A 27,700-nucleotide genomic window follows, 5' to 3' on the forward strand; every position below is an offset into this window, starting at 1 on the left:
GTCCTAGAGTGTTTTTCCTGTGTTTCCCTATAGTAGTTTTATAGTTTTGGGTATTATGTTTAAGTTATTAATCCATCTTGAGCTGATTTTTCTATGATGAAAGATAGGAGTCTAGTTTTATTCTTGTGCATATGGATATCCAATTTTCCCAGCACCATTTATTGAAGAGGGTGTCATTTCCCCATTGTGTGTTCTTGGTGCTTTTGTTGAAAATCAGTGGCTATAAATACCTAGATTTCCATGCCTCTATTCTGTTCCATTGGTCCATGTCTTTTTAAATACCAATATCATGTTATTTTGGTTACTATAGCTTTGTAGTATATTTTAAAGTGAGGTAGTATGATGCCTCCAGCTTTATTATTTTGGTTCAGTATTGCTTTGGCTATTCGGACTCTTTTGTGGTTTTGTACTAATTTTAGGATTTCTTTCTTTCTTTCTTTCTTTTTTTGAGACAAGGTCTCACTCTGTCACTCAGGCTTGAGTGCAGTGGTGCAGTCTCGGCTCACTGCAACCTTGGCCTCCCGGGTTCAAGTGATTCTTGTGCCTCAGCCTCCCAAGTAGCTGGGATTACAGGTGCACACCACCACACCCAGCTAATTTTTATTTACTTATTTATTTATTTATTTATTTTTGTTTGTTTTTTGGTAGAAACAAGAGTTTCACCAGGTAGGCTGGTCTTGCCCTCCTGACCTCAAACGATCCACCCTCCTCGGCCTCCCAAAGTGCTAGGGTTACAGGTGTGAGCCACTGTGCCTGGCCTAGGATTGCTTTCTCTATTTCTGTGAGGAATGTTATTGGTGTTTTGGTAGGAATTACATTGTGTTTGTAGATTGCTTTGGGTAGTATGGTTATTTTATAATGTTAATTCTTCTGATTTGTGCACAAGGGATGTCTTTCTATTTGTATCCTGTACTAGTCCATTTTCATGCTGCTGACAAAGGCATACCTGACGTTGGATAATTTATAAAGTAAAAGAGGTTTATTGGACTCACAGTTCCACATGCCTGAGGAGGCCTCGCAGTCATGGCAGAAGACAAACAGCACTTCTTAAATGTTGGTGGCAAGAGAGAATCAAGAGAGCCAAGCAAAAGGGGTTTTCCCTTATAAAACCATTGGATCTCATGAGACTTTATTCACTGTTACAAGAGCAGTATGGAGGAAACCGCCCCCATAATTCAATTATCTCCCAACAGGTCCCTACTGTAACATGTGGGAATTATGGGAGCTACAATTCAAGATGAGATTTGGGTGGGGACACAGCCAAACTATATCATATTCTCTTCAATTGCTTTTAATAGTGTACTGTAGTTTTCCTTATAGAGGTCTTTTGTTTCCTTGGTTAAATTTATTTCCAGATATTTTATTTTTTTTTATAGCTATTATAAATGAGATTGACTTCTTGATTTCTTCTTTAGCTAGTTCATTATTGGTGTATAGAAACGCTACTGATTTTTGTGTTTGTTTTGTATCCTACAACTTTACTGAATTTGTCTATTAGTTCTAAGGTGTTTTTTTTTTGTGTTTTTTTTTTTTTTGGTGGAGTCTTTAGGTTTTTCTCTATATAAGAACATGTCATCTGCAAAGATGGACAGTTTGACTTCCTCATTTCCAGTTTGGAAGCCTTCTGTTTCTCTTGCCTGATTGCTCTGGCTAGGACTTCCAGTGCTATGTTGAATAGGAGTGGTGAAAGTGGGCATCTTTGTCTTGTTCCAGTTCCTGAAAGGCTTCAAGCTTTTCTTCATTCATTATGCTAGCTGCAGGTTTGTCATATATGGCTTTTATTATGTTGAGGTACATTCTTTTGTTGAGAGGTTTTTTGTTTTTTGTTTTTTGAGATGGAGTTTTGCACTTGTTGCCCAGGCTGGAGTCCAATGGCACAATCTCAGCTCACCGCAACCTCTGCCTCCCAGATTGAAGTGATTCTCCTGCCTCAGCCTCCTGAGTAGCTGGGATTACAGGCATGCACCACCACACCCGGCTAATTTTTGTATTTTTAGTAGAGATGGAGTTTCTCCATGTTGGTCAGGCTGGTCTCGTACTCCCAATCTCAAGTGATCCGCCTGCCTCAGCCTCCCAAAGTGCTGGGATTACAGGCATGAGCTGCTGCGCCCGGCCTGTTGAGAGTTTTTTTTATCATGACAGAACGTTGAATTTTATCAAATGCTTTTTTTGCATCTATTGAGATGATAGTATGATATTTGTGCTTCATTCTGTTGATGTGATGTATCACACTTATTGGTTTGCACATGTTGAGCCATTCTCATATCTCTAAGATAAATCCCACTTGATCAGGGTGTATTATGATCTAGTGGGACTTTTGATGTGTTGTTCAATTCAGTTTGCTAGTATTTTGTTAAGGATTTTTGTGTCTGTTCATCAGGGATATTGGCCTGTAGTTTTCTTTTTTTGTAGTGTCCTTGTCTGGTTTTAGTATTAGGGTAATGCTGTTCTCACAGAATGAGTTAGGAACAATTCTTCCCTCTTGAGGTTTTTGGAATAGTTTGAAAAGAATTGATGTTAATTCTTCTTTATAAGTTTGGTAGAATTAAGCAGGAAAGCCATCTGGTCTGTGGCTTTTCTCTTTTGGGAGCCTTGTTATTACTGATTCAATCTTGTTATGTGTTATTGGTCTATTCAGATTTTCTGGTTTTTTTTGTTTGTTTGTTTCTTTGTTTGTTTTTTTCCGGTTCAATCAACGTAGGTTGTATATGTCCAGGAATTTATTCATTTCCTTTAGGTTTTTCAGTTTGTTAGTGTATAGTTGTTCTGTTTTAATAGTCTCTGATGATCATTTGTATTTCTGTGGTATCAGTTATAATGCCTCCTTTTGTTGTTTCCAATCTTGGTTAGTCTAGCTAGCCATTTATCAATTTCATTTATCTTTTCTGTTGAGAGTGGGCTGTTGAAGTCCTCAACTACTATTGTGTTGGTGTCTCTCTGTTTAGATTGATAATATTTGCTTTAATCTGGATGCTCTAGTGTTGGGTACATATATATTTAGAATTATTATATCCTCTTTCTGAATTGATCCCTTTATCATTATGTAATGGCCTCCTTTGTCCTTTTTTACTGTTCTTGACTTAAAATCTCTTTGATCTGATCTAAGTATAGCTACTTCCACTCACTTTTGGTTTCCATTTGTGTGGAATATCTTTTTCCATTCTTTCACTTTTAGTCTATATGTGTTTTTACAAGTGAAGTGAGGTTCTTGTAGGCAGCATATAGTTGGGCCATGTTTTTTTATCCATTAAGCTGTTATTTAAGTGGATAATCTATTTACATTCAAGGTTATTATTATTGATATGTGAGGGCTTATTCCTGTCATTTTATTAGTTGAGTTCTGATTGTTTTATATATCCTTTGTTCCTTTCTCTCATTGTTTATCATCGTGGTTTAGTGGTTTTCTGTAGTGGTAACATTTGAGTTTTTTCTCTTTCTCTCATTTGTATGTCTGTTCTACCAGTGAGTTTTATACTTTGATGTGTTTTCACATGATGATAGATGATACTGTCTTTTTGCTTCCAGATGTAGAACTTCCTTAAGCATTTTTTGGAGGGCTGGTCTAGTGGTAATGAATTCCTTCAGTTTTTACTTGTCTGAGAAAGACTTTATTTCTCCTTCATTTTTGAAGGATAGCTTTTCTGGGAATAGTATTCTTGGCTGACAGGTTTTTTTTTTTCTTTCAGCACTTTAAATATATCATTGCATTCTCTCCTGGCCTATAATGATCCTGCTGAGAGATACACTGTAGTCTGAAGGAAGCTTCCCTTCTATGTAACTTTAGGCCTTTCTCCTGTTTTTAGAATTTTATCTCTTTCTTTGCCTTTTGATAGTTTGAGTATAATGTGCCTTGGTGAAGACCTTTTGGGATTCAATCTATTTGCAGACTTTTGAGCTTCCTGTATCTGTATATGTATATCTCTTGCAAGATTTGAGAAGTTTTCAGCTACTATTTTGTTAAATAGATTTTCTTTTCCTTTACCCATCCCTTCTCCCTCTACAACACCCAAAATTCAAATATTTGGCCAGTTTATGCTGTCCCAAAGTCAGTTAGGCTTTCTTCATTATTATTTTTTTAATTCTTCCTCTATTTTATTGTCATTGTTTGTTTTAAGACAGGGTCTCACTCTGTCACCCAGGCTGGAGTGCAGTGGAGTGATCATAGCTCACTGCAACCTCCAACTCCTGGGAGGCTCAAGGGATCCTCCTGCCTTATTCTCTTGAGTAGCTGAAGTTCTGAAATTCTTTATTCTGCTAGATCTAGTCTGTATATTTTTAAAATTTAATTTCAATAGTTTTTGGGTCACAGGTGGTTTTTGGTTACATGGATAAGTTATTTAGTGGTGATTTCTGAGGTTTTAGTGCACTCCTCACCCAAGCAGTGTACACTGTACCCAAAATGTAGTCTTTTATTCCCTCAGCCCCGCAACCTTACCCCAAAGAGTCCCTAAAGTCTATTATATCATTCTTATGCCTTTGCATCCTCATAGCTTAGCTCCCACTTAAAAATGAGAACATACAATGCTTGGTTTTCTGTTCCTAGGTTACTTCACTTAGAATGATGGACTCCAACTCCATCCAGGTTGCTGCAAATGCTATTATTTTGTTCTTTTTTATGACTGAGTAGGATTCACATTTTCTTTATGCACTAGTTGGTTGATGGGCATTTGGGCTGGTTCCATATTTTTGCAGTTGCAAATTGTGCTGTTATAAACGTGTGTGCATGTCTCTTTTTCATATAATGATTTAGTTTCCTTTGGGTAGGTATCTAGTAGCAGGATTGCTGGATCGAATGGTAGTCCTGCTTTTAGTTTTTTTGTTTTTTTTTTTTTTTTTGAGACGGAGTCTCGCTCTGTCACCCAGGCTGGAGTGCAGTGGCCCGATCTCGGCTCATTGCAAGCTCTGCCTCCCGGGTTCACACCATTCTCCTGCCTCAGCCTCCCGAGTAGCTGGGACTACAGGCATGTGCCACCATGCCTGGCTAATTTTTGTATTTTTAGTAGAGACAGAGTTTCACCATATTGGCCAGGCTGGTCTCAAATTCCTGACCTCAGGTAATCTACCCTCCTCGACCTCCCAAAGAGCTGGGATTACAGGCATGAGCCACTGCACCCGGCCCTGCTTTTAGTTTTTTAAGGAATCTCCATATTGTTTTCAATAGTGGTTGTACTAATTTACATTCCCACCAACATTGTGAAAGTGTTCCCTTCTCAACACAGCCATGCCAACATCTATTGTTTTTTGACTTTTTAATTATGGCCATTCTTGCAGGAGTAAAGTGGTATCTCATTGTGGTTTTAATTTGCATTTCTCTGATAATTAGTGATGTTGAGCATTTTTTTCATATGTTTATTGGCTGTTTGTACATCTTATTTGAGAATTGTCTATCCATGTCCTTTGACCACTTTTTGATGGGACTGTTTGTTTTTTTTCTTGCTGATTTGTTTGAGTTTCTTGTAGATTCTGGATATTAGTCCTTTGTCAGATACATAATTTATGAATATTTTCTCCCACTCTGTGGGTTGTCTGTTTACTCTGCTGATTATTTCTTTTGCTCTACAGAAGCTTTTTAGTTTAATTAGGTCCCATTTATTTATTTTTGTCTTTGTTGCATTTGCTTTGGGGGTCTTAGTCATGAATTCTTTGCCTAAGCCAATGTTTAGAAGAGTTTGTCTGATATTATCTTCTAGAATTTTTATGATTTCAGGTCTTAGATTTAAGTCTTTGATCGATCTTGAGTCAATTTTTGTATAAGGTGAGAGATGAGGATCCAGTTTCATTCTTCTACATGTGGCTTGCCAATTAGGGTGTCCTTTCCCCACTTTATGTTTTTGTTTGTTTTGTCAAAGATCAGTTGACTGTAAGTATTTGGCTTTATTTCTGAGTTCTCTGTTCTGTTCCCTTGATCTGTGTGCCTATTTTTATACCAGTACCATGTTGTTTTGGTGACTATGGCCTAACAGTATAGTTTGAAGTCAGGTAATGTAATGCCTCCAGATTTGTTCTTTTTCCTTAGTCTTGCTTTGGCTATGTGGGCTCTTTTTTGGTTTGATATGAATTTTAGGATTGTTTTTTCTAGTTCTATGAAGAATTATGGTGGTATCTTGATGGGAATTGCATTGAATTTGTAGATTGCGTTTGGCAGTATGGTCATTTTCACAATATTGATTCTACCCGTCCATGAACATGGGATGTGTTTTCCATTTGTTTGTGTCATCTGTGATTTCTTTCAGCAGTGTTTTGTAGTTTTCCTTGTAGAGGTCCTTCACCTCCTTGGTTAAGAATATTCCTAAGTTTTTGTTTGTTTGTTTGTTTTTGCAGCTGTTGTAAAAGTGGTTGAGTTTTTTATTTTGATTTGATTCTCAGCTTGGTCATTGTTGGTGTGTAGCAGTGCTACTGATTTGTGTACACTGATTTTCTACTTTGATACTTTACCAAATTTATTTATCAGATCTAGGAGCTTTTTGGATGAGTCTTCAGGGTTTTCTTTTTCTTTTCTTTTTTTTTTTTTTTTTAAGATGGAGTCTCGCTCTGTCGCCCCAGGCTGGAGCACAGTGGCACGATCTCGGCTCACTGCAAGCTCCACCTCCCAGGTTCACACCATTCTCCTGTCTCAGCCTCCCATGGAGCTGGGACTACAGGCACCTGCCACCACGCCTGGCTAATTTTTTTTGTATATTTAGTAGAGATGGGGTTTCACCGTGTTAGCCAGGATGGAGTCTTCAGGGTTTTCTAAGGTATACGATCATATCACTGGCAAACAGTGACAGTTTGGCTTCCTCTTTTGCAATGTGGATTCTCTTCATTTCTTTCTCTTGTCTGATTGCTCTGGCTAAGTACTATGTTGAATAGAAGTGGCGAAAATGGGCATCTTTGTCTTGTTCCAGTTCTCAATGGGAATGCTTTCAACTTTTCCCCACTCAACATGATGTTGGCTGTGGATTTGTCATATATGGTTTTTATTACTTTAAGGTAAGTCTCTTCTTTGCCTAGTTTGTTGAGGGTTTTTTTTTTTTTTTTTCTTTTTGAGATGGAGTCTTGCTCTGTCGCCCAGGCTGGAGTGCAGTGGCGCGATCTCGGCTCACTGCAAGCTCCATCTCCCAGGTTCACGCCATTCTCCTGGCTCAGCCTCCAGAAGAGCTGGAACTACAGGCACCCGCCACCACGCCCAGCTAATTTTTTGTATTTTTAGTAGAGACGGGGTTTCACCGTGTTAGCCAGGATGGTCTCAATCTCCTGACCTCATGATCCACCCACCTTGGCCTCCCAAAGTGCTGGGATTGCAGGTGTGAGCCACACCCAGCCCGAGGGTTTTTAATCGTAAAGAGATGCTGGTTTTTTTTTTGTTTTTTTTTTTTTTTAAAGACAGAGCCTCACTCTCTTTCCCAGACTAGAATGCAGTGGTGCGATCCTGGCTCACTGCAGCTTCCACTTTCCAGGTTCAAGCGATTCTCCTGCCTCAGCCTCCTGAGTAGCTGAGATTACAGGCATGCTAATTTTTGTATTTTTAGTAGAGATGGGGTTTCACCATATTGACCAGGCTGGCCTCAAATTCCTGACCTCAGGTGGTCTGCCTGTCTCAGCCTCCCAAAGTGCTGGGATTACAAGCATGAGCCACTCTGCCCAGCAGAGACACTGGATTTTACCATACGCTTTTTCCATCTCTTTTGAGATGATCATATGGTTTTTGCTTTTAATTCTGTTTATGTTATGTAGCATATTTATTGACTTGCATATGTTAAACCATCACTGCATCCCTAGTTTGAAACCCACTTGATCATGATGTATTATCTTTTTGACATGCTGTTGGATTTGGTTAGCTAGTATTTTATTGAGGATTTTTGCATCTATGTTCATCAGGATATTGGTCTGTAGTTTTCTTTTTTTGTTATGCCCTTTCCTAGTTTCGGTATTAGGGTAATACTGGCCTCATAGAATGATTTAGGGAGGACTTCCTCTTTCTGTCTTTTGGAATAATTTTAGTAGGATTGGTAATAATTCTTCTTTGAATGTCTGATAGAATTCAGCTGTGAATCCACCTGGTCCTGCACTTTTTTTTGTTGGCAATTTAAAAAAATTGCCAATTCAGTCTCACTGCTTGTTATTGGTCTGTTCAGGGTTTCTATTTCTTCCTGATTTAATCTAGAAGGGTTATATATTTCCTATCTCCAGGAACTTATTTACCTCCTCTAGATTTTGTAGTTTGTGCACATAAAGGTGTTCATAGCAGCCTTGAATGACCTTTTGTATTTCTGTGGTATCAGTTATAATATCTCCAGTTTCTTTTTTTTCTTTCTTTTTTTTTTTTGAGACAGTCTTGCTGTGTCAGACAGGCTGGAGTGCAGTGGTGTGATCTTGGCTCACTGCAACCTCTGCCTCCCAGGTTCAAGCAATTCTCCTTCCTCAGCCTCCCAAGTAGCTCAGATTACAGGCACCTGCCACCATGCCCGTCTGATTTTTGTATTTTTAGTAGAGATGGGGTTTCACCATGTTGTCCAGGCTGGTCACGAACTCCTGACCTCAAGTGATATGCCTGCCTTGGCCTCCCAAAATGCTAGGATTATGGGCATGAGCCACCGCAAATTGAGCTTATTTGGATCTTCTGTCTTCGTGGTTAATCTCACTAATGGTCTATCAATTTTGTTTATCTTTCTAAAGAACCAGCTTTTTGTTTCATTTATCTTTTGTATGTTTTGTTTGTTTGTTTGTTTGTTTCAATTTCATTTAATTCTGCTCTGATCTTTGTTACTTCTTCTCCTGGGTTTGGGTTTAGTTTGTTCTTGTTTTTCTATTTCTTTGAGATGTGACATTAAATTGTCTGTGCTATTTCAGGGTTTTCGATGTAGACATTTAACACCGTGAACTTTCCTCTTAGCACTGCTTTTGCTGTATCAGAGGTTTTGATAAGTTGTGTCACTATTATTCATTTCAAAGAATTTTAAAATTTGCATATTGATTTCATTGTTAACCCAAAAATTATACAGGAGCAGATTATTTAATTTCCATGTATTTGTATAATTTGAGAGTTCCTTTTAGAGTTGATTTCCAGCTTTATTCCACTGTGGTCTGAGAAGATACTTGATATGATTTTGATTTTCTTAAATTTATTGAGACTTATTTTGTGGCCTGTCATATCACCTATCTTGGAGACTGTTCCATGTGCTGATGAGGAGAATGTATATTCTGCAGTTGTTGGGAAGAATGTTGTGTAAACATTTGTTAAGTTCATTTGTTCTAGGATATAGTTTAAGTTTGTTGTTTCTTTGTTGACTTTTTGTCTTGATCTATCTAGTGCTGTCAATGGAGTACTGAAGTCCCACACTATTATTGTGTTGTTGCCAGTCTCATTTCTTAGATCTAATAGTAATTGTTTTATAAATCTGGGAGCTCCAGTGTTAGGTGCATATAAATTTAGGATTATAGTATCTTTATGTTGGGCTAATCCTTTTATCATTGTGTAACATCCTTCTTTGTCTTTTTTACTGTTGTTGCTTTAAAGTCTGTTTTGTCTGAAATAAGAATAACTACTGCTCGCTTTTGGTTTCCATTTGTATGGAATGTCTTTTTCCGCCCCTTTACCTTAAATTTTTGTGAGTCCTTGTATGTTAGGTGAGTCTCTTGAAGACAGCAGATATTTGGTTGGTGGTTTTTTATCCATTCTGTTATTCTGTATCTTTTAAGTGGAACATTTAGGCCATTTACATTCAACGTTAATATTGAAATGTTAGGTACTGTTCTATTCATCATGTTAGTTGTTACCTAGATACTTTGTTTTTTTTTTCCATTCTGTTATTGTTTTATTGTTTTTTAGGCCCTGTGAGATTTATGCTTTCAGGAGCTTCTATATAGGTGCATGTCAGAGCTTTTGTTTCAAGATTCAGAACTTCTTTTAGAACTTCTTTAAGACCTCAGGTTCCTGGGATAATGTTCCAGAGAGTAGTTAACTGCATCTGCTGCATAGAAGAGTTCCCAAAGGGAGTGGAGAGCAGTGGGCAACAATGAGCCTCATCCAGCTCTTTCACAGTTGGCAAGGCTGGTCTCACTCCCGCAGTGCTTCACTCACTGGATTTAGTTCCAGGCAGTCTGCTCATGGAACTCAGACCTGCCCAAGGCCATAACCATGCCTCTCTCCATATTCCCATAAGGCCGGACACCCAGCTCCTCTGCTCATGTCTGTAGCACACTTTACACTCACCCCGTGGGTTCTGTTCAAGAGAGCTCATCCCTACTCAAGATTATATCGCAAAATTCACCTGGGAGCTTCTTTCACCCTATGACCCCTCCCTGAACTCGTTGACTGCTTCTTTGAGGGCCCCTATGAGATACAGTCAGGAATGGCTTGCCTCTGTTCACGCTGGAGACTGGGAATGCCTACAAGGCACTTCATGCTGCTGCGTCTACTTTTATATTTCACATAGACTAAGTCCATTCCAGCTCTCAGTAGGGTTAAGGCTTTCTCTCATGGTCTGGATTTTCAGACTTGCAGGTGGGGATGTGTGCTCCGAGACAGGCTCATTCCCCTGCTTACACTCTGGGAACTTAGTTTTTCACCTGTCTCATGCAGTAGGCTCCAGCCTGCTGCTTCTTTCAGAGGGTTTGTGGATTCCTTCCATCTTCCTGTGGTGGTTCTTGGAAAAAAGAAAATTAACAGTGTGACTCTCTAGCCACTATTCTTTCCTTCCAAGTGGGAGAGGCATGCTAACACTGACTCTTATCTGTCATCTTGGAAAACAAATAAATAAAAGATCTAATTCAAGCTTGTCTAACCTGTGACCCATGGGCCTTACGCAGCCTAGGACAGTTTGAATGTGGTCTAACACAAATTTGTAAACTTTCTTTTCTTTTTTTTTGTTTCTTTTAAGACAGAGTGAGACTCTGTTGCCCAGACTGGAGTGCAGTGGAGTGATCTTGGCTCACTGCAACCTCTGCCTCCCGGGTCCAAGCGATTCTCCTGCCTCAGCCTCCCAAGTAGCTGAGATTACAGGCATGCACCACCATGCCTAGTTAATTTTTGTACTTTTAGTAGAGACATGGTTTCACCATGTTGTCCAGGCTAGTCTCAAACTCCTGACCTCAGGTGATCCACCCACCCCAGTCTCCCAAAGTGCGGGGATTACAGGTGTGAGCCCCCGCACCCAGCTGTAAACTTTCTTAAAACATGATTTTTTTTTTTTTTTTTAAAGCTCATCAGCTGTCATTAGTGTTTGTGTATTTTATGTGTGGCCCAAGACAATTCTTCCAGTGTAGCTTAGGGAAGCCAAAAGATTGGACACCCCTAATCTAGTCTGTTTCTGAAGCTCTCAATTGTATTTTTTATTTCATTCATTGAACTCTTCAGATGCAGGATTTCTGTTTGATTTTTTAAAATGGTATCTCTTTGTTAAATTTCTCATTCAGATCATGAATTGTTTTTCTTATTTCCTTGTGTTTATCTGTGTTCTCTAGGATCTCACTGAGCTTCTTTAATATCATTAGTTTGAATTATTTTTCAGGTATTTCATGTTGTTTTATTTTTTATATTTTATTTTTTGAGACAGGGTCCCAGGCTGGAGTGCAGTGGCACAGTCACAGCTCACTGCAGCCTTCCTGAGCTCAAGCAATTCTTTCACCTCCACTTCCCAAGTAGCTGGGACAACAGGCATCTGCCACCAAACCCAGCTATTTTTGTGTTTTTTGTAAAGGCAAGGTTTTGCCGTGTTGCTAAGGCTGGCCCCAAACTCCTGGGTTCAAGTGATCCTCCTGCCTAATAATTTTTTGTAATTTTTGTAGAGAGGAGGTTTCGCCACGTTGCCCAGGCTGGTCTCGAACTCCAAGGTTCAGGTGATGCACACACCTTAGCCTCCCAAAATGCTAGGATTACAGGGGTGAGCCAGAATGCCTGTCCTATAGATTTCTTTTTCACTGGAATCTTTTGCTGGAGAATTATCGTAGTTGTTTTGGAAGTGTCATGTTTCCTTGCTTTTTCGTGTTTCTTATGTCTTTAAGTTGATACCTGCACATTTGGTGAAACAGTTTCTTCTTTCAGATTTTTAGATTGGCTTTCATAGGAAAAGACTTTTGCCTGTAGATGTATCTATAATATTGATTGGGTAGGGTGCTTTAGCTTTGATTCCAGGTTTGTACAATAGTATAGTCTCTGTATGATTTCTTTGGGTGTAATCAGTGTCAGTGATGTTTGTGAGTTCCTCAGTGACTTACGCTATGGTTGGTACTGGAGGGTATGATAGGTCTTTACTTGGGATGGGGACTCCAGGCAGGCCCATTCTTGGGCCCCACTGGTGGTGATGGCATGCCGAGTACGTCCATTTTTGGTTCCCTTGGCAGTGTACACAGATACTAGTGTTATCAGGTCCAGGCAGACCAATTCTTGGGCCTCCAGGTGGCTTGCTAAGGTACCAGCAGTGACAGCAATGGGATGGGCAGGCAGGTGGTTTCATGAGTCCCTTGGCAGTATGTGTGGTGGTGGTGATGGCAGTAGCAGTGGCGGGTCAACCCTCAGGCCCCTAGGCAGCAAGCACAGGCGGCAGTGGTGGTGGCAATGGACTGGGCTGGCCAGTCCCCCCAGAGCACATTTAGGGGGGTCCTGGCGGTGATGGTGGTGGTGATGATAGGCTAGTCAGGCCCATCCTCAAGCCCTGGGGAGGAGTGTGTGGATGCCAGCAGTAGTGACCGGTGGGGTGAACCTCAGGACCTCAAACGGTATGCTCAGGCACCCGCAGTGTGTTGGCTGGGCCTGTTATCAGGCCCCTTGATGGCTGAGTGTGTGCGCCTGTCCACAGCAACAGACAGAATGAGGCTATTCCTGGGCCCCTAGATGGCGCTCTCAGACACTGGTGTGGTAGAGTGGTACAGAGCAAGTGGGCCTGATCTTAGCCTCCTGATGGTGTGCCTAAAGTTGTGGTGGCCAGGGCAGGGCTATCCCTTTGCCCTTGGTTAGTGTGCTCAGGCACCAGTGGCCCACAGGCTGGACCTGCTGTTAAGCTCCCTGATGGTGTGTGTGTGTGCCCCAGAAGCAGCTGGCAGGGCAGATCAATCCCCAGGCCCTGGACAGTATGACTGGGCACTGGCGATAGATGAGCTGGTCTGTTGTCTTGATGTGCTCACACACCCACCATGACAGATAGGGCAGGGTGATTTTCCGGACCCCAGGACAGCATCTGGGTGGGCCCGTCCCTAGGCACACTAAAGGCACATGCCAGTGCGCAGTGGCCTTGTTGCTGGGCGGCCCCAGGGAAATGGCTCTCAGGCTCTGAGGAGTGTGCGCTTCAGCTCCCTCTGTCCCATGGGCAGCCTCCCTGGTGCACTGCACTGCTGGTTCCTTGGGGTGTAGGACACTGTGTAGGCTAGAGTGCCGGGGACCTGGTTTTACTATTGGGTTCAGTCAGTGTTGTGCCACTGCAGCTCTCCAGGTGGATGCAGTGGGGATGTCAGCAGGGCTCCAGGGATGTAGAGATGTAGGGGCTGTTGGGCCCTAGGGAAGGATATAGTCTGGTGGGGGTTGAATTCTCAAAATGGTGCTATGCTGCAGTGTCTTGGGCTTTGGGGGTATGTGAGGTACCCAGTGCTGTCTCTCTGGAATTAATGTTGTATGGACTCCAGACAGCTCACTATACTAGTCTTAGGGCCTGCAGAGGCCAAGGGGCTCTCCTGTGGCTAGTACTGCAGGATTCTGCAGTAGAAATGTGGAACCCCAGGGATCTCTCATTTACATTTTTCCTGCTTCCCTTTCTTTCCATGCCTCAGTTGTTCCCTGTCACTGTTCTGCTGAATTCCACTCTTTTTTCTTAGATGCTCTCTTTGACATGTGATTATCTACCCACTGTTTAGTCCTTCTTTGTGGAGGAGGCAGGTGCCAGGTGCCCCTAGTCAGCCATCTTGAAGCCCCCTCCCCATCTCACTTTCTTGATGATGTTCTTTGAACCACAGAAATTTTGAATTTGGCAAAATCTAATTTACCTATTTTTTTTCCTTTGGTTGCTTTGGTTTTAGTTTCATATTTTAGAAACTGTTGTCTAATATAAAAGTATAAAGATTGATGCTTGCCTTTCTCCTAAGAGTTTTCCACCTTCATTCTTTTGTATGTATATATCCAGTTGTTTTAAGCACCATTTGTTGAAAATGCTTGAATGGTGTTGGAATCTTTGTCAGAAATCAGTTGACTGTAATATGTAGATTTCTTTCTGAACCCTCAATTCTGTTTCATTGATCTATGTCTGTCCTTAGGCCACTACTACACTGTCTTGATTATTATAGCTTTGTAAGAAATTTTGAAATCAGAAAGTATGAGTCTTCCAACTTTGTTCTTCTTTTTCAAGGTAGTTTTGGCTCTTCTGATCCCTTACATTCAAATTCCATATGAATTTTGGGATCAGTTTGTCAATTTCTGCCAAGAAGTCAGCTGGGATTTTGGTAGGAATTGTATTGAAATTGTAGATCACTTTGAGAGTAATGCTATCTTAATGTTAAGTTTTCTGATCCCTGAATAATGGATGGCTTTCCATTTGGAAATTGATTTCTTTCAACAGTGTCTTCCAGGTTTTAGCACTTCTTTTGTGAAACTTATTCCTAAATATTTTATTCTTTTGATGCCTTTGTAAATGGAATTATTTTTAAATTTTATTTTTGGTTTCCTCTTTGCTAGTGTGTAGAGATAGAATTAATTTTTGTATATTAATCTTGTATCTTACAACCATGTTAAACTCATTTATTAGTTCTAATAGTTTTTTAATCGATGTTTTAAAGGATTTTATATATAAAAGATCATGTCATCTGCAAACAGATATTTTACTTCTTTTCTTTCTAATCTGGATGCCTGACATTCATTGTTGATGAGCAGTCTCTTGAGAGTGTAATTGCCATGCCTTTATAGATATTGTTCTTTCTCTTCTGACTTTTCGGATATTCTCTATATTCTTAATGCTCTGAAGTTTACCACAGTATAGCTAGATGTTTATTTTCTAGTATGGTGTTTGATATGTACATTTTCTGATTTGTTCACACTGAAAATAATGTTATTGCTTTTTCTTGCTTGTATGAACAATACATGCACATTCCAAAAATGTTAGAAGCATAAGAAACAAGTTTAAATCACATGAAATCATATACCCAGAGATAAACACTATTAGCATGTTTATGACCAGTGACCAGTATTATGATATATTGCATGATGCCTATACATCCTCAGTCCATCAGTAGATCCTGCTGCCTTTACCTTGGAAACATATTTCAAATCCTGCTGCTTACCAAATCTGTCTCTCCTGCTCTTATCCATGTCACCATATTCTCTTAGCAGGACCACTATAATAGCTTTCTCACTGATTAATATGGTTTGGATGTTTTGTTCCTTCCAAATCTCATGGTTGAAACGGGACCTTCAATGTTGTAGATGGACCTAGTGCAAGGTGTCTGGGTCATGGGGGCAGATCTCTCATCCATGGCTTGGTGCCCTCCTTGTGGTAATGAGTGAGTTCTCCCTCTGAGTTCACCTGAGAGCTGGTTGTTTTAAAGACTGTGGCACCTCCCCACATCCACATCCTTGCTCCGTGTCTTGTCATGGATGTACCTCTTCCTCCTTTGGCTTCCATCATGATTGATTGAAAGCTCACTGAGGCCCTTACCAGAAGCTGAGCAAATGTTGGTGCTATGCTTGTACAGCCTGCCAAACTGTGAGCCAATTAAACCTCTTTTCTTTATAAATTACCCAGTCTTACATATTCCTTTATAGTAATAAAACAGACTAACACCCTGGTCTCCTTTCATCCAGTTCTACTTTTCACACTGCATCCAAACAATTCCTTTTAAAGCATAATCAGATTATGTCACTACCTGTTGAAAGCCCTCCAGTGGCTCCCCATTATAATTCCTTTGGTTTAAGAGGCCCTCAATGATATGGTCCCTGGCTGCTTCTCTGATCTCATCTCTGACAGTGTTAACTTACCATCTCACCCTCGCTTACTGTGCTCCACTAACACTAATATTCTTGCTATTTCAGGACATACCAAGAACACACTGGCCCTATGACTTTCATACTTGCAACTCCCTGTATTTGAAACTGCTCTCCGAAACTACCTGCCTGACTCTTGCACTTCATTCAGCTCTCTGTTCAAAGTGTCACTTCATCTGATACACCTTACAACCTGTGTCAGATTCTCTTATGACCCCCTTGATCATACTGTATCCCTTTAACCTGCTTTATTTTTCTCTGCCACTTACAGATATTGTATAATTTCTGCTTATTTTCCTCTTCCCTCCCCCCAGTATTGTAAGCTCCCTGTGAGCAAGAACTTTAGGATGCCCAGTTTTCCCTCTTTTTTTTTTCTTTTCTTTTTTTTGAGACGGAGTCTTGCTCTGTCGCCCAGGCTGGAATGCAGTGGCACGATCTCAGGTCACTGCAACCTCCACCTCCCAGGTTCAAGCAATTCTCCTGCCTCAGCCTCCAGAGTAGCTGGGATTACAGGCGCCCGCCATCATGCCTGGCTAACTTTTGCATATTTAGTAGAGACGAGGTTTCACCATGTTGGCCAGGCTGGTTTCAAAGTCTTCAACTCAGGTGATCCTCCCACCTTGGCCTCCCAAAGTTCTGGGATTACAGGCGTGAACCACCGCGCCCAGCCCCGACTCTTAAGATTATTCTCTGACATGGTACACTCAATAAGTATTTATATTTATGCAAACAATACATAATTTTATATAAACAGGATTGAATTATATATTACATTGTCCCTTTTAAAAACCAAAGTTGGCTGGATGCAGTGGCTCACACCTGTAAGCCCAGCACTTTGGGAAGCTGATCGCTTGAGCACAGGAGTTTGAGACCAGCTAGCACAACATGGCAAAACCCCGTCTCTACAAAAAATACAAAAATTAGCCAAGCATAGTGGTGCATGCCTATAGTCCCAGCTACTCGGGAACCTGCAGAGGGAGGGTCATTTGAACCCAGGAGGTCAAGGCTGCAGTAAGCTATGGTCCTGCCACTGCACTCCAGCCTGAGTGACAGAGTGAGACCCTGTCTCAAAAAAACCCAACAAGGATAGCATTGTATTTTTACTTTTTGTTTTTGGTTTCTTCTCCCTCTTCCTGCCACCCCTTTAGATATCCAACATTAACCTGGTATAAATTCATTTATCCTTTTTTCTGTGCTCATATAATTGCTACAGGAATAAATATGCACTGGACATTTTGGGGGCATAATTTACAGAAAATTTATTCGTGTATTCAAATTATCTGCAATTTCCTAGCTTAAGTTTATGGTAGACATCCTCCAATTCGACTGCCGTAGCTCTAACCTTATTGTTTTAAATTGTGGTTATCTTTTAAATTGTATTTCTTGTGCTTTTAATAAATGCAAGCTTAATGTAAAATTTTTAATAATTACATATAGATATATATGAAAATATATACATATTCATATTTATATGAAATATACCATAACCTCTCCTCCCAATCTGTCACATCCCACACATCTTCAAATAGGCAACTATTATCGGTTTGCTGTGTCTAATTTTAGATCTTTATCAATGCATTTGTATGCACATAGGTAGACACAGGGTTTTTTTTAGTTGTTTATATAAATATTACATAACGCATTTTATTCTGTCATTGTTTTTCTGTTTTCACTCAACAATGTAACATAGTTCAACTCTGTGGTTTTTATTGGTAATTTTTTTCTTGCTTATACACACAGAGACAATTTTATTTAAATAATATTATATACGTATTTTTGTTTTTTGTGAGAGATTATTTGGTTTTGCTAGATTCCTCTTTTCTCCCATCTTCCATTAACATCTCCACATATACTTTTATCTGAGGACTCCTATATTCTAGAAAATCTTTAACCTAATCCTTCAACTTTGCTTCTTTCTCATTTCTTCTATTTTTGTATTTTATGTTTTTATTTTATAACCTATTTTTCTTTTGTAATGTCTTATGATTTTCTTTACCTATTGGAGCTGTGTAGCATTTTAAAGTCATTTTTATATTGCTCTATTTTCATTTCATCTGCAGTAAATTCCTCTCCCTGACATTGGTTATATTGACTGTCTTTCATGGTTTTAATTTCTTCATGTATTTTAGACTTTTGATTTGCAAGTGCTTCTTGACTAGAATTTTTCATGTGCATATCTGACTACCACTGCTTTCACTCCCTCTGTCTAGTAGTTTTGGTTGCCTTCCATCTGGCCCCAAACAATCCCAGGCTGGAGCCATATCTTAACACTGGCAACAGAGGGCCTCTGTCCCAGTGTGACACTGGAGATTGGTCCAGGCCCAGGCTTGGAGGCATTATCTGCTTCCCATCATTTCTGGTTTAAGTAAGCTTCGCTTCCTGGCAGTGGTTAGGAGCAGTTTTGTCTTTTGAGTTGTTCTTTTTTTTTTTTTGAGACAGAATTTCACTCTTGTTTCCCAGGCTGGAATGTAATGGTTGCTCACTGCAACCTCTACCTCCTGGGTTCAAGTGATTCTCCTGCCTCATCCTCCCGAGTAGCTGAGATTACAGGTGCCCACCACCATGCCCGGATAATTTTTGTATTTTTAGTAGAGAAGGGGTTTTACCATGTTGGCCAGGCTAGTCTCGAACTCCTGACCTTACGTGATCCACCCATCTCAGCCTCCTTAAGTGCTGGGATTACAGGTGTGAGCCACCATGCCGGGCTGGTTAGTGGCAGTGTTTTTCAGCCTCCTATTCAGGGTGGGTAAACTCTGTCTCAGCCCTCGGTTTCAAACAGTGAAGCTGTCTCGTCGTTTCCTGTTCCTCTGGAGCACTTTGAACACCTTTTATCTTGCAGGAGACCAATTCCTGGCTACTTCTGCCTACCAGTAGGCCTGCAGCTTTAGCCTGACTTGCAGCTTTTTCTCTTCTCCTTTTTTCTGGTTCATTGAAATGTTTATTTTGTATATGCTTTAGGATATGTCATTTTAATTTTCTATATTCACTGATGCTTTTGGACAAAGGAAGGGAGTTTTAATGAACTCTGAAATCGACTAAGAAGTCTAGGATACTTTTAAAATTGCAAATCAGTTTTCAGTCCTCTGCTTAAAATCCTAAACTCTAGAGTTTTAGCATTCCCTTAGGTGATCTGGCCCCTGCCTACCTCTCCAGATTTATTTCAGGCACTTTCCTGTTTGCTGCCAGTCTTTCAGTTCTTTGAAAGTGCCTTACTGTTACACATGCATGCCCCCTCGCCCAAGTTTGACATCTTCCCAGTTTTCTTTTCTCATTTAGATGTTACCTCCTCAGAGAGATCTTACCTAACCACCCTCATTAAAATACTCTCCCCAGTTGTTTATCATGACACCTGTTTATTTCCTTAATAGCACTTGTTACAGCTTATAAGTATTTGTGTTTATTTTCTTGTTTATGGTCTCTCACAAAACTGAAAGCTCCGTGAGTTTTTTAATATTATATTTACATTATATGTAGCCAGCATATAGCAGCATGCCCAATAAATAGATCGTGAGTGACTGTTACTCATCGGTCCATTCAGTTGTGTATATTGAATGTCTACAGTATGACAGAACTGTTCTCAGTGTGGAAGATGTAATATTAGTGAGCAGCACAAAGTTCTTACTCTATAGAGTTTATATTTTAGTGGGAGAAGAAAAGTAATATAAAAATAAATAAGTGACATCAGTGCTTTAGGGTGGTGTGTTTAGGTGATGGGGAAACACTTTTCTGAGGTAGTAACAGGAAGGAATTTATCTGGTGATGATCAAGAAAAAGAGCTGTCAAGCAGAGGGAAGAGCTAGAATAAAGTTCTTAAATCAAGAATGAGCGTGAGTATTCATGGAACAAAAGACCACAGAGGCTGTAGTGGAGTGAGTAATAGAGGGAAGGAGCATTGCAAGACAATGTCAAAAACTTGGCTGAGGCCAGATAATATGAGCGAGGGTCAGGAGTTTGAAAGTGTGCTTAAGAGAGGTGCAACATGGTACTGAAGGAGGTGGTGAGGTGTAGGTGGGAGGGTGTGCTGCAGAGGATTTCATCTACTGAGCAAATGGGTTCAACACATCTCTATAAATTGTAGCAAAGGGTTATCTTTCAGAAAATCATAAATCACTGCTGTGTTTTTGGTTTCATTTTCACCAGGGATGCTGCTTGCCAATTCTTGGTTCTAATGGTTTAATTACCTCTTTAGAAACCAGTAGAAGCCACACATCCAATGCTGTGTGTGTTTGCTTGTTTATATTCATAAAATACATTGGAAATAGAAAGGAAGTACTCACTTAGTGCTTTTTTTTTTTTTTTTTTTGCTGAATTTCTGAATTTGGGCAGGCTTTTGGAAGTTCATGTTTCCTAGTTTAGTCAGTACAGTGACCTGAAAGCAAAACTAGGTTGATTACTCAATCTTTCATTTCCACTTTTTCATTTCCCTGTGTTTTAGAAAGCAAGTGACTAGGGAAGGCAGTGTTCTCAAGGGTGCCTAACTTCCACATTTTTAGGAGCAAACTCTTTTTAAAAATATCCTTATAGCAATCTACTGATGAGCTGTCCACCAATAAGATGTGGTCTCATTTGACAATACAACCTTTTATAATCCTATTGTAATGAATAATTGCTTCCATATCGTCTTTTTTTAAAGTTCTTTGAAATTAACTGAAGAGACTCCCTTTTTTCCCTGTCCTTCACTAAACATGTAGCGATGGCAAGGAGCTATTTTAAGTTTCTGTATGGTAAACTTAATGATACTTCCAGTTCTTTTGCTGACCCTACAGGCAGAGGACTCGGAGGCAGTTCCTCTTCTTTCCTAATAATGCTGTCTTGCTTAAGCCACTGTCACAATATTTACAGGTAGCCACTCACAAATAGTTACACTTTAAAAATTCATGTAAGTCTGGGTTTTGGAATTTGAAATACATTTCCCACTGGGAAAAAATGTACAAATAAATAAATAAATATGTTTCTAGGAAACCCTTTACAGGCTTATTAAACCTTAATCTATAATGTAGCTGAAATACTATACATTTATGATGAAAAAATTAGGAAAATCATATTTCAGATGCATATTAGTTCCACTATATGACATTTAAGTAGGATTTTATATGGAATAGTTTGGCTCCTTTAACACCATTGTTGGTGGTGAGAAGGGTAAGTAGTGGTGTCATGAGGTTCTAGAGAGAAGGCATTGAGAATGGTCCTCAAGAAAGCCCATCCCATCTCCTGCATGGCATGGACCAGCCATCTGCATGTGAGACAGTCTTAAGTCACATACTTGTATATCAGGAGTATTGTATGATCTTACTAGTTGCAAAATGTGAAAAAATTCATTTAGAATAATATTGAGTGAGGGAGTGAAAAGTATATATATTTTGAAATTTCCTAAGCAGATATTGTTGGGAAATGCCTTTTTCATGCATTTACAGACAATATATTCATATATTTAATGACCATTTTTAGTTGTGTGTGTTTTCCTTCTTTTGTCTTTAAAAAAAAAATGTTTTTTTAAATTATTGGTGCTACTTAGTTTTAAATGCAAAGGACTTAATTCATTTAAAAAGAAAAAAAGGTACCATAAAGCTAATAGTCAAAACATTTAATTCTATAATTGTTCTAGAGTTTCAATGTTTTAATTCTTTACCAGGCACAATTATTTTTATTTCAAGAGATTTTCATGATGTTGAAGCCAACTTTTTACCATTAGTTAACTTATATTCTTATGAGGACAGTATAATTCCTGACAAAGCAATATTTTGGAAAGTTATAGAATGTAGAAGAGTGTGTGCTTTGGATTCTAGGAGGGAGATGTGAGTTCTTATTCAAGTCTAGACACATTTCTCAGCTTCTGTTTCTTTAACTACAAAAGGAGGCTGATGAAACCCACGTGCCTCCCAGGGTTGCTAAAATTGCATAAGATTGAGAATGTATGTCAGCCCATACTACTATAGGAATGGGCTGTCCACGGAACAGGCAGGGAAAGCTTTCATGCCATTGTGTTTTTCTTCCTTGTACCCTTCTTCCTTTTATAACTAAGTTTCTCAAATGAATAATCTATACTCAGTAGCTTCACTTTTAATCTTTCATTCTTATAAAAAAATCAGTAGTATTTCATATTTATATTGTTATGACTATGTAAGTGTTCTTGAATCTGAGTCAGGTAATTATTATTATTTTGTTCCTGAGTCAGATAATTATTACTATGAGTATATTCTTTTTTGAATAGCTTTCTACCCCTTTTGGAACAATAATTGCTTTATTATTTTTTTTTCCCCTTGGGACAGTCTTGCTCTGTGACTCTGGCTGGAGTGCAGTGGCACTATCTCGGATCACTGCAACCTCTGCCTCTCAGGTTCAAGCCATCCTCCCACCTCAGCCTCCCTAGTAGCTGGGATTACAGGCGCCTGCCACCATGCCCGGCTAATTTTTTGTATTTTTAGTAGAGACGGGGTTTCATCACGTTAGCCAGGCTGGTCTCGAACTCCTGACCTCAGGTGATTTACCTGCCTCTGCCTCCCAAAGTGCTGGGATTACAGGTGTGGCTCACCATACCTGGCCTATTTTTCTGTTTGCTTTGTTTTCTGTTGTGTCTAACAGAACTGTCAAATTCATCTCAATATGGCAAACACTTAAGGTTATCTCTCAGATCCATTTTTAAACTTTATCTTTTCCTTGGAGATACTTCTCTAGGAGCCTTCTGTCCTCCTATTCCAGTCTGGACTGGCTGCTGTCTAGGCCTGGCGCAAAATTTTCATCCTGCCTGTTCCTTTCATCATTGTCCTGGGAATTTCCCTTCCTTCTCTCATGTTTTGAATCGTGTTTCCTGGTTCCTGTGTTCTCCTCTTTCTTGATTTATTCTCTTGTCTTTGATGTAGCACATCCTCTACCACCCACCTCCTACCCCAGCAGACCCCCAGCTCACCTAGCACCAAATCCTCTATTAAGGCAATTTTCTTACATCACCTGTGAAGATTTCCCTCTCCCTTCAGTTCCCTTGTTAGATTGATCTCACCCTCCTTTGTGCCTCCATGGCACCTTCTATCATAGCCTTGGTCCATCATGACTACTGAACACCTACTGTACACGTCAGGCACTCTGTTCAACATTAGGGATTCTAAGATTAAAAGAATGTGGTTCCTGTTCCCAAGGGAGTTCTGGAAGCTAAATAAGAATGCCAGGGTTCTCACTGGAGTTATTACTGCCCTCTAGTGGACCCTTTGAAAAAGTGAAAAGGTTTTTGGTTGCCATATTAATGGGAAAGTGTAGCTGGCACTTTGTAGTCAGGGGCCAGACATACTAGATGTCTCATATGTCCAGCACAACTTTAGGATATCTCACTAGACATTCATTTGTTAAAATATTTTTATAATTATTCAACCTAGGACCTAATTCCATTTTACACACAAACCCAAACTACTCTTAGCACTTTTTACATCGTCATTGCTTGTGCAACCGATAGAAAACAGCTATTGTTCAGTAATGTGAGTTTAGAGACAAATTTCTTTTTAAGGTAGCATGAGATATTTTAGGAATTCTTTATATTGGTCATTGATGGTGCTTAGTCTCTAAGAATCCTAGTGGGAGGCTTCACAAATCAGTGAATATAGTTATCAGTGCCGTTAGTTAAAAAATAAAGTGTGGGCTGGGCATAGTGGCTCATGCCTGTAATCCCATCACTTTGGGAGGCTAAGGCAGGAGGACTGCTTGAGTCCAGGAGTTTGAGGCTGCAGTGAGCTATAATCGTGCCAGTGCACTCCGGCCTGGGTGACAGAGTGAGATGCTTGAGCCCAGGAGTTTGAGGCTGCAGTGAGCAGTGATCACATCACTGTACTCCACCCTGGGTGACAGATCGAGACCCTGTCTCAAAACAAAACAAAACAAAACAAAAAAACGCAAAATCCCTTAAGTGATGGATTATTTTGTAAAGTTTGTAATGTAAGCAATATGATAACAATGAAGAAGAATATGATTTTACTTTACCCTATTCATAAAAGATAATTTTTCATATTAAATGTTAAGAAATATTTTGTTCATTATTGTGTATGTGTGTGCGCACATATATTGCAGTATAACATATAATGCACAGCTTTATGAATTTATTTACATGCATACACCTACACACATATAACTGCCACCATGATCTAGAAACAGAATATCTGTGTAGTTGGAAAATATAGGATAAACTTATTTTTAAACAGTATATTGGTTATTTTTTTAATACTGTGCCTATTATGTTTTCATGTATACAATAAATACAATTCAGAGTGTCTAAAAAACCTGGAAGCATAAAGAAAACAGTGTGTTTATTGTATTTTTAAAAATATGCACAATTGGGGCCACTGCTTTAAATTTAGAAGTATTTTACTTGGAAAAATATATTGAGGTTGAAGAAAAAGATGTTGAGCATATTATTTGAAAATGTAACTAGCACATATTTTTCCTGTTCCCCAGCCTTGTGGATACCCTGTATAACATTTCCAGTACCCCAAAATGTTTCCCATACCCCTTTTTAGTCATTATACCATTTCTATCAGGTATAACCACTATTCTATCAGGTATAACCACTTACATCATCATAGATTTTTGTCTTTTCTTGAACTTCATGTAAATGGAATCATACAGTATGCATTCTTGTGTTACCTTCTTTAAATCGGTGTTATTCCTATGAGATTCATCCATGTTTTGAATGTAGCAGAAGTTCTTTGTTATTGTTGTGTAGTATTCCATTGTGTGTCTATAGACAATTTATCTCTTCTCTTCTGTTGTCACTTGATTTGTTTCCAGATTTTGGCTATATGAATAAAGCTACTATGAACATTCTTATACCACATTTATACTCATCTCTCATAGATATATATCTAGCAATAGAATTTTTGGGTCACATGTAGGCATATGTTTGGCTTTTGTAGCTACTACTAAAAAGTTTTCTGAAATGGTTATTTCAATTTATACTTCTAACAGCAGGTATGATAGTTACAGTTGTTCCATATCCCTAACAACAATTCATATTGTTATTATATTACATAATATTTATTCAATCAGTGATAAGTAAAAAGTTAACAGATGTTATCATATCATTAAATATATTTGAAACTGCAAGAAGATGATATAAATCACATTAAAGTGAAGCAATTATAGTATTTATCTACAATCATATATTATTTGAAAGTAAGGCTGGTCACAGTGGCTCATACCTGTAATCCCAGCACTTTGGGAGGCCAAGGTGGAAGGATCACTTGGGGTTGGGAGTTCGAGACCAGCCTGACCAACACGGTGAAACCCCATCGCTACCAAAAAATACAAAAATTAGCCAGGCATGGTGGCACATGCCTGTAGTCCCAGCTACTCAGGAGGCTGAGATATGACCATCACTTGAACCAGGAGGCGGAGGTTGCAGTAAGCCGAGATCGCACCACTGCACTCCAGCCTGGATGACAGAGTGAGACCCTGTCTCAAAAAAAGAAAAAAGAAAATAAATCTCACTAGGAATTTTATTTCTACCTAAGATAGGCTTAAATTTATTCCTTTGAAAATATATTGCTCTCATGTTGTATTAGTTACCTATTGCTGCCTAACAAATTATCCCAAAGTTTAGCTGCTTAAAACAATAAATATGTTATCTTTTACTGTTTCTGAGGGTCATTAATCTGATAGCAGCTTAGCTAGGTAGTTCTAGCATAGGGCTCTCACAAGGTTGTAGTCAAGATGTCATTTGGAGCTGCAGTTATCTCTCAAGGCTCACCTGGGACTGTGGGAAATCCACTTTCAAACTCACTCACATAGTTGTTGGCAGTACAGCCCTGGCTGGTGTGTTAGAGACTTTAGTTCCTTACAACTCGGCCTCTCCATAAGCTTCTGTAACATGTCAACCTACTTCTCGCAGGATGAATGATCTGAAAGGCATAGAGAATGAATGAATGAATGAATGAGTACCCAAGACAGAAGTTGTAGTCTTTTTTATAACCTAATCTTGGAAGTAATTTGCTATTACTTGAGCTGTTAGTTACTGGTCGTGCAGGCTGACCTAGTACACTGTGGGAGAGGACTGCACAAGGAAGCATGAATACCCTGCACAAGGCAGAGATCACTGGGGGCCATCTTTTTTTTTTTTTGCTCTGTCGCCCAGGCTGGAGTGCAGTGCGATCTCAGCTCACTGCAACCTCCGCCTCCTGGGTTCCAGCAATTCTTGTGCTTCAGCCTCCCTTGTAGCTGGGACTACAGGCATGCACCACCATGCCTGGCTAATTTTTGTGTTTTTAGTAGAGATGGAGTTTTGCCATGTTAGCCAGGCTGGTCTCGAACTTCTGGCTCAAGTGATCCACCCACCTCAGCTCCCAAAGTGTTGGTATTACAGGCCTGGGCCACCGCACCTGGCCACAGGGGCCATCTTGAAGGCTAACTACCACACATATGGATACTTATTTTTTGTTGTGGCAGCGGCAAAATACACATAAAATTTACCATTTTAACCACTTTGAAGTGTATGATTCACTGGCAGCACATTCATAAAGTTGTGCAACTCATCTAAGCAGTTTCTTACCTTTGGCATGGAGCGTCTTAGTTTATTTTTTCATTTTCAACCTATGTTTGTCTTTGGATCTAAAGTGAGTTATAGACAGAATAGAGTTGGAATCATGTCTTTCTTATCCATTTGCCAACTTTTGTCTTTAATTGGAAAGTTTAATCCATTTACACTTACTGATAAGGAAGGACTTTTGCCATTTTTGTATTTGTTTTCTATACTTTTTTACTTACACAATTCCTCCATTACTGTCTTCTTTTTTGTTTAATCGAGCTTTTTGAAGCGTGCCACTTTTATTATTTTCTGTATAGTTCTTAGGGTTTTTTTTTAGTGGTTTTCTTGAGGATTACAGTTTGCATCTGAAATTTATAACAGTGTAGTTTGAATTAGTACCACTTTAGTTTTAATACTGTATAGAACTTCTGCTTCTATACAGCTCTGTTTCTCCCCCTTTATGTTGTCATTGTCACAGATTTCATCTTTATACATTGTATATCCATTAATGTAGATTTATTATTGTTGTTTTATGCATTTGTCTTTTAAATTATGTAGAAAAAAAGGAGAAGTCACAAGCCAAAAATACAGTAATGTTAACTTTTATATTTACCTATGTAGTTACCTTTATTGGTATTCTTTATTTCTTCATGTGGCTTCAAGGTGCTGTCTAGCATCCTTTCATTTCAGCCTGAAACACTGTTAGCAGTTTTGTAGTCCAGGTGTACTAATTATGAACTCCTTCAAGTTGTTTTGTTTTGTTTGTTTGTTTGTTTGTTTTTGAGATGGGGTCTTACTCTGTCACCCAGGCTAGAGTGCAGTGGTGCCATCATAGCTCACTGCAGCCTTAGCCTCCCTGGGCTCAGGTGATCCATCCACCTCAGTCTCCTGAGTAGCTGGGACTACAGGCATGTGCCACCAAGCCCAGCTGATTTTTTTGTATTTTTTGTAGACATGGGGTTTCGCCATGTTGCCCAGGTTGGTCTCGAACTCTTGGGCTCAAGTGATCTGCCCACCCTCAGCCTCCCAAAGTGCTGGGATTATAGGCATGAGCCACAGTGTCCAGACAATTCCCTCAGTTTTTATCTGGAAATGTCTTAATTTCACCTTCATTTTTGAAGGATATTTTTGGCAGATAGTGAATTCTTGGTGGACAGATTTTTTTAAAAGTCTTTCAGCACTTTAACCATATCCTCCCACTGCTCTATTCTTCATGGTTTCTGATGAGACATTGGCTGTTAATCTAATTGAGGATG

General features: G+C 39.5%; 1 protein-coding gene across 3 annotated transcripts in view; it reads left to right on the forward strand.

Annotated features, from left to right (window-relative positions):
- Positions 1 to 27,700, forward strand: part of NSL1 (NSL1 component of MIS12 kinetochore complex) — a 52,654-nt gene that overhangs the window by 16,832 nt on the left and 8,122 nt on the right. Inside the window, exon 5 of one of the 3 annotated variants that reach the window (XM_054482715.2) lies at positions 6,888 to 6,972. The exons of the other annotated variants lie outside the window; for them this stretch is intronic. Coding sequence (XP_054338690.1) covers positions 6,888 to 6,972 — 85 coding nt within the window. The remainder of the gene's footprint in view (positions 1 to 6,887; positions 6,973 to 27,700) is intronic. 3 annotated transcript variants of the gene reach the window in all.

The sequence above is a fragment of the Pongo pygmaeus genome, chromosome 1 (genome assembly GCF_028885625.2).
Source record: "Pongo pygmaeus isolate AG05252 chromosome 1, NHGRI_mPonPyg2-v2.0_pri, whole genome shotgun sequence".
NCBI lineage: Eukaryota > Metazoa > Chordata > Mammalia > Primates > Hominidae > Pongo > Pongo pygmaeus.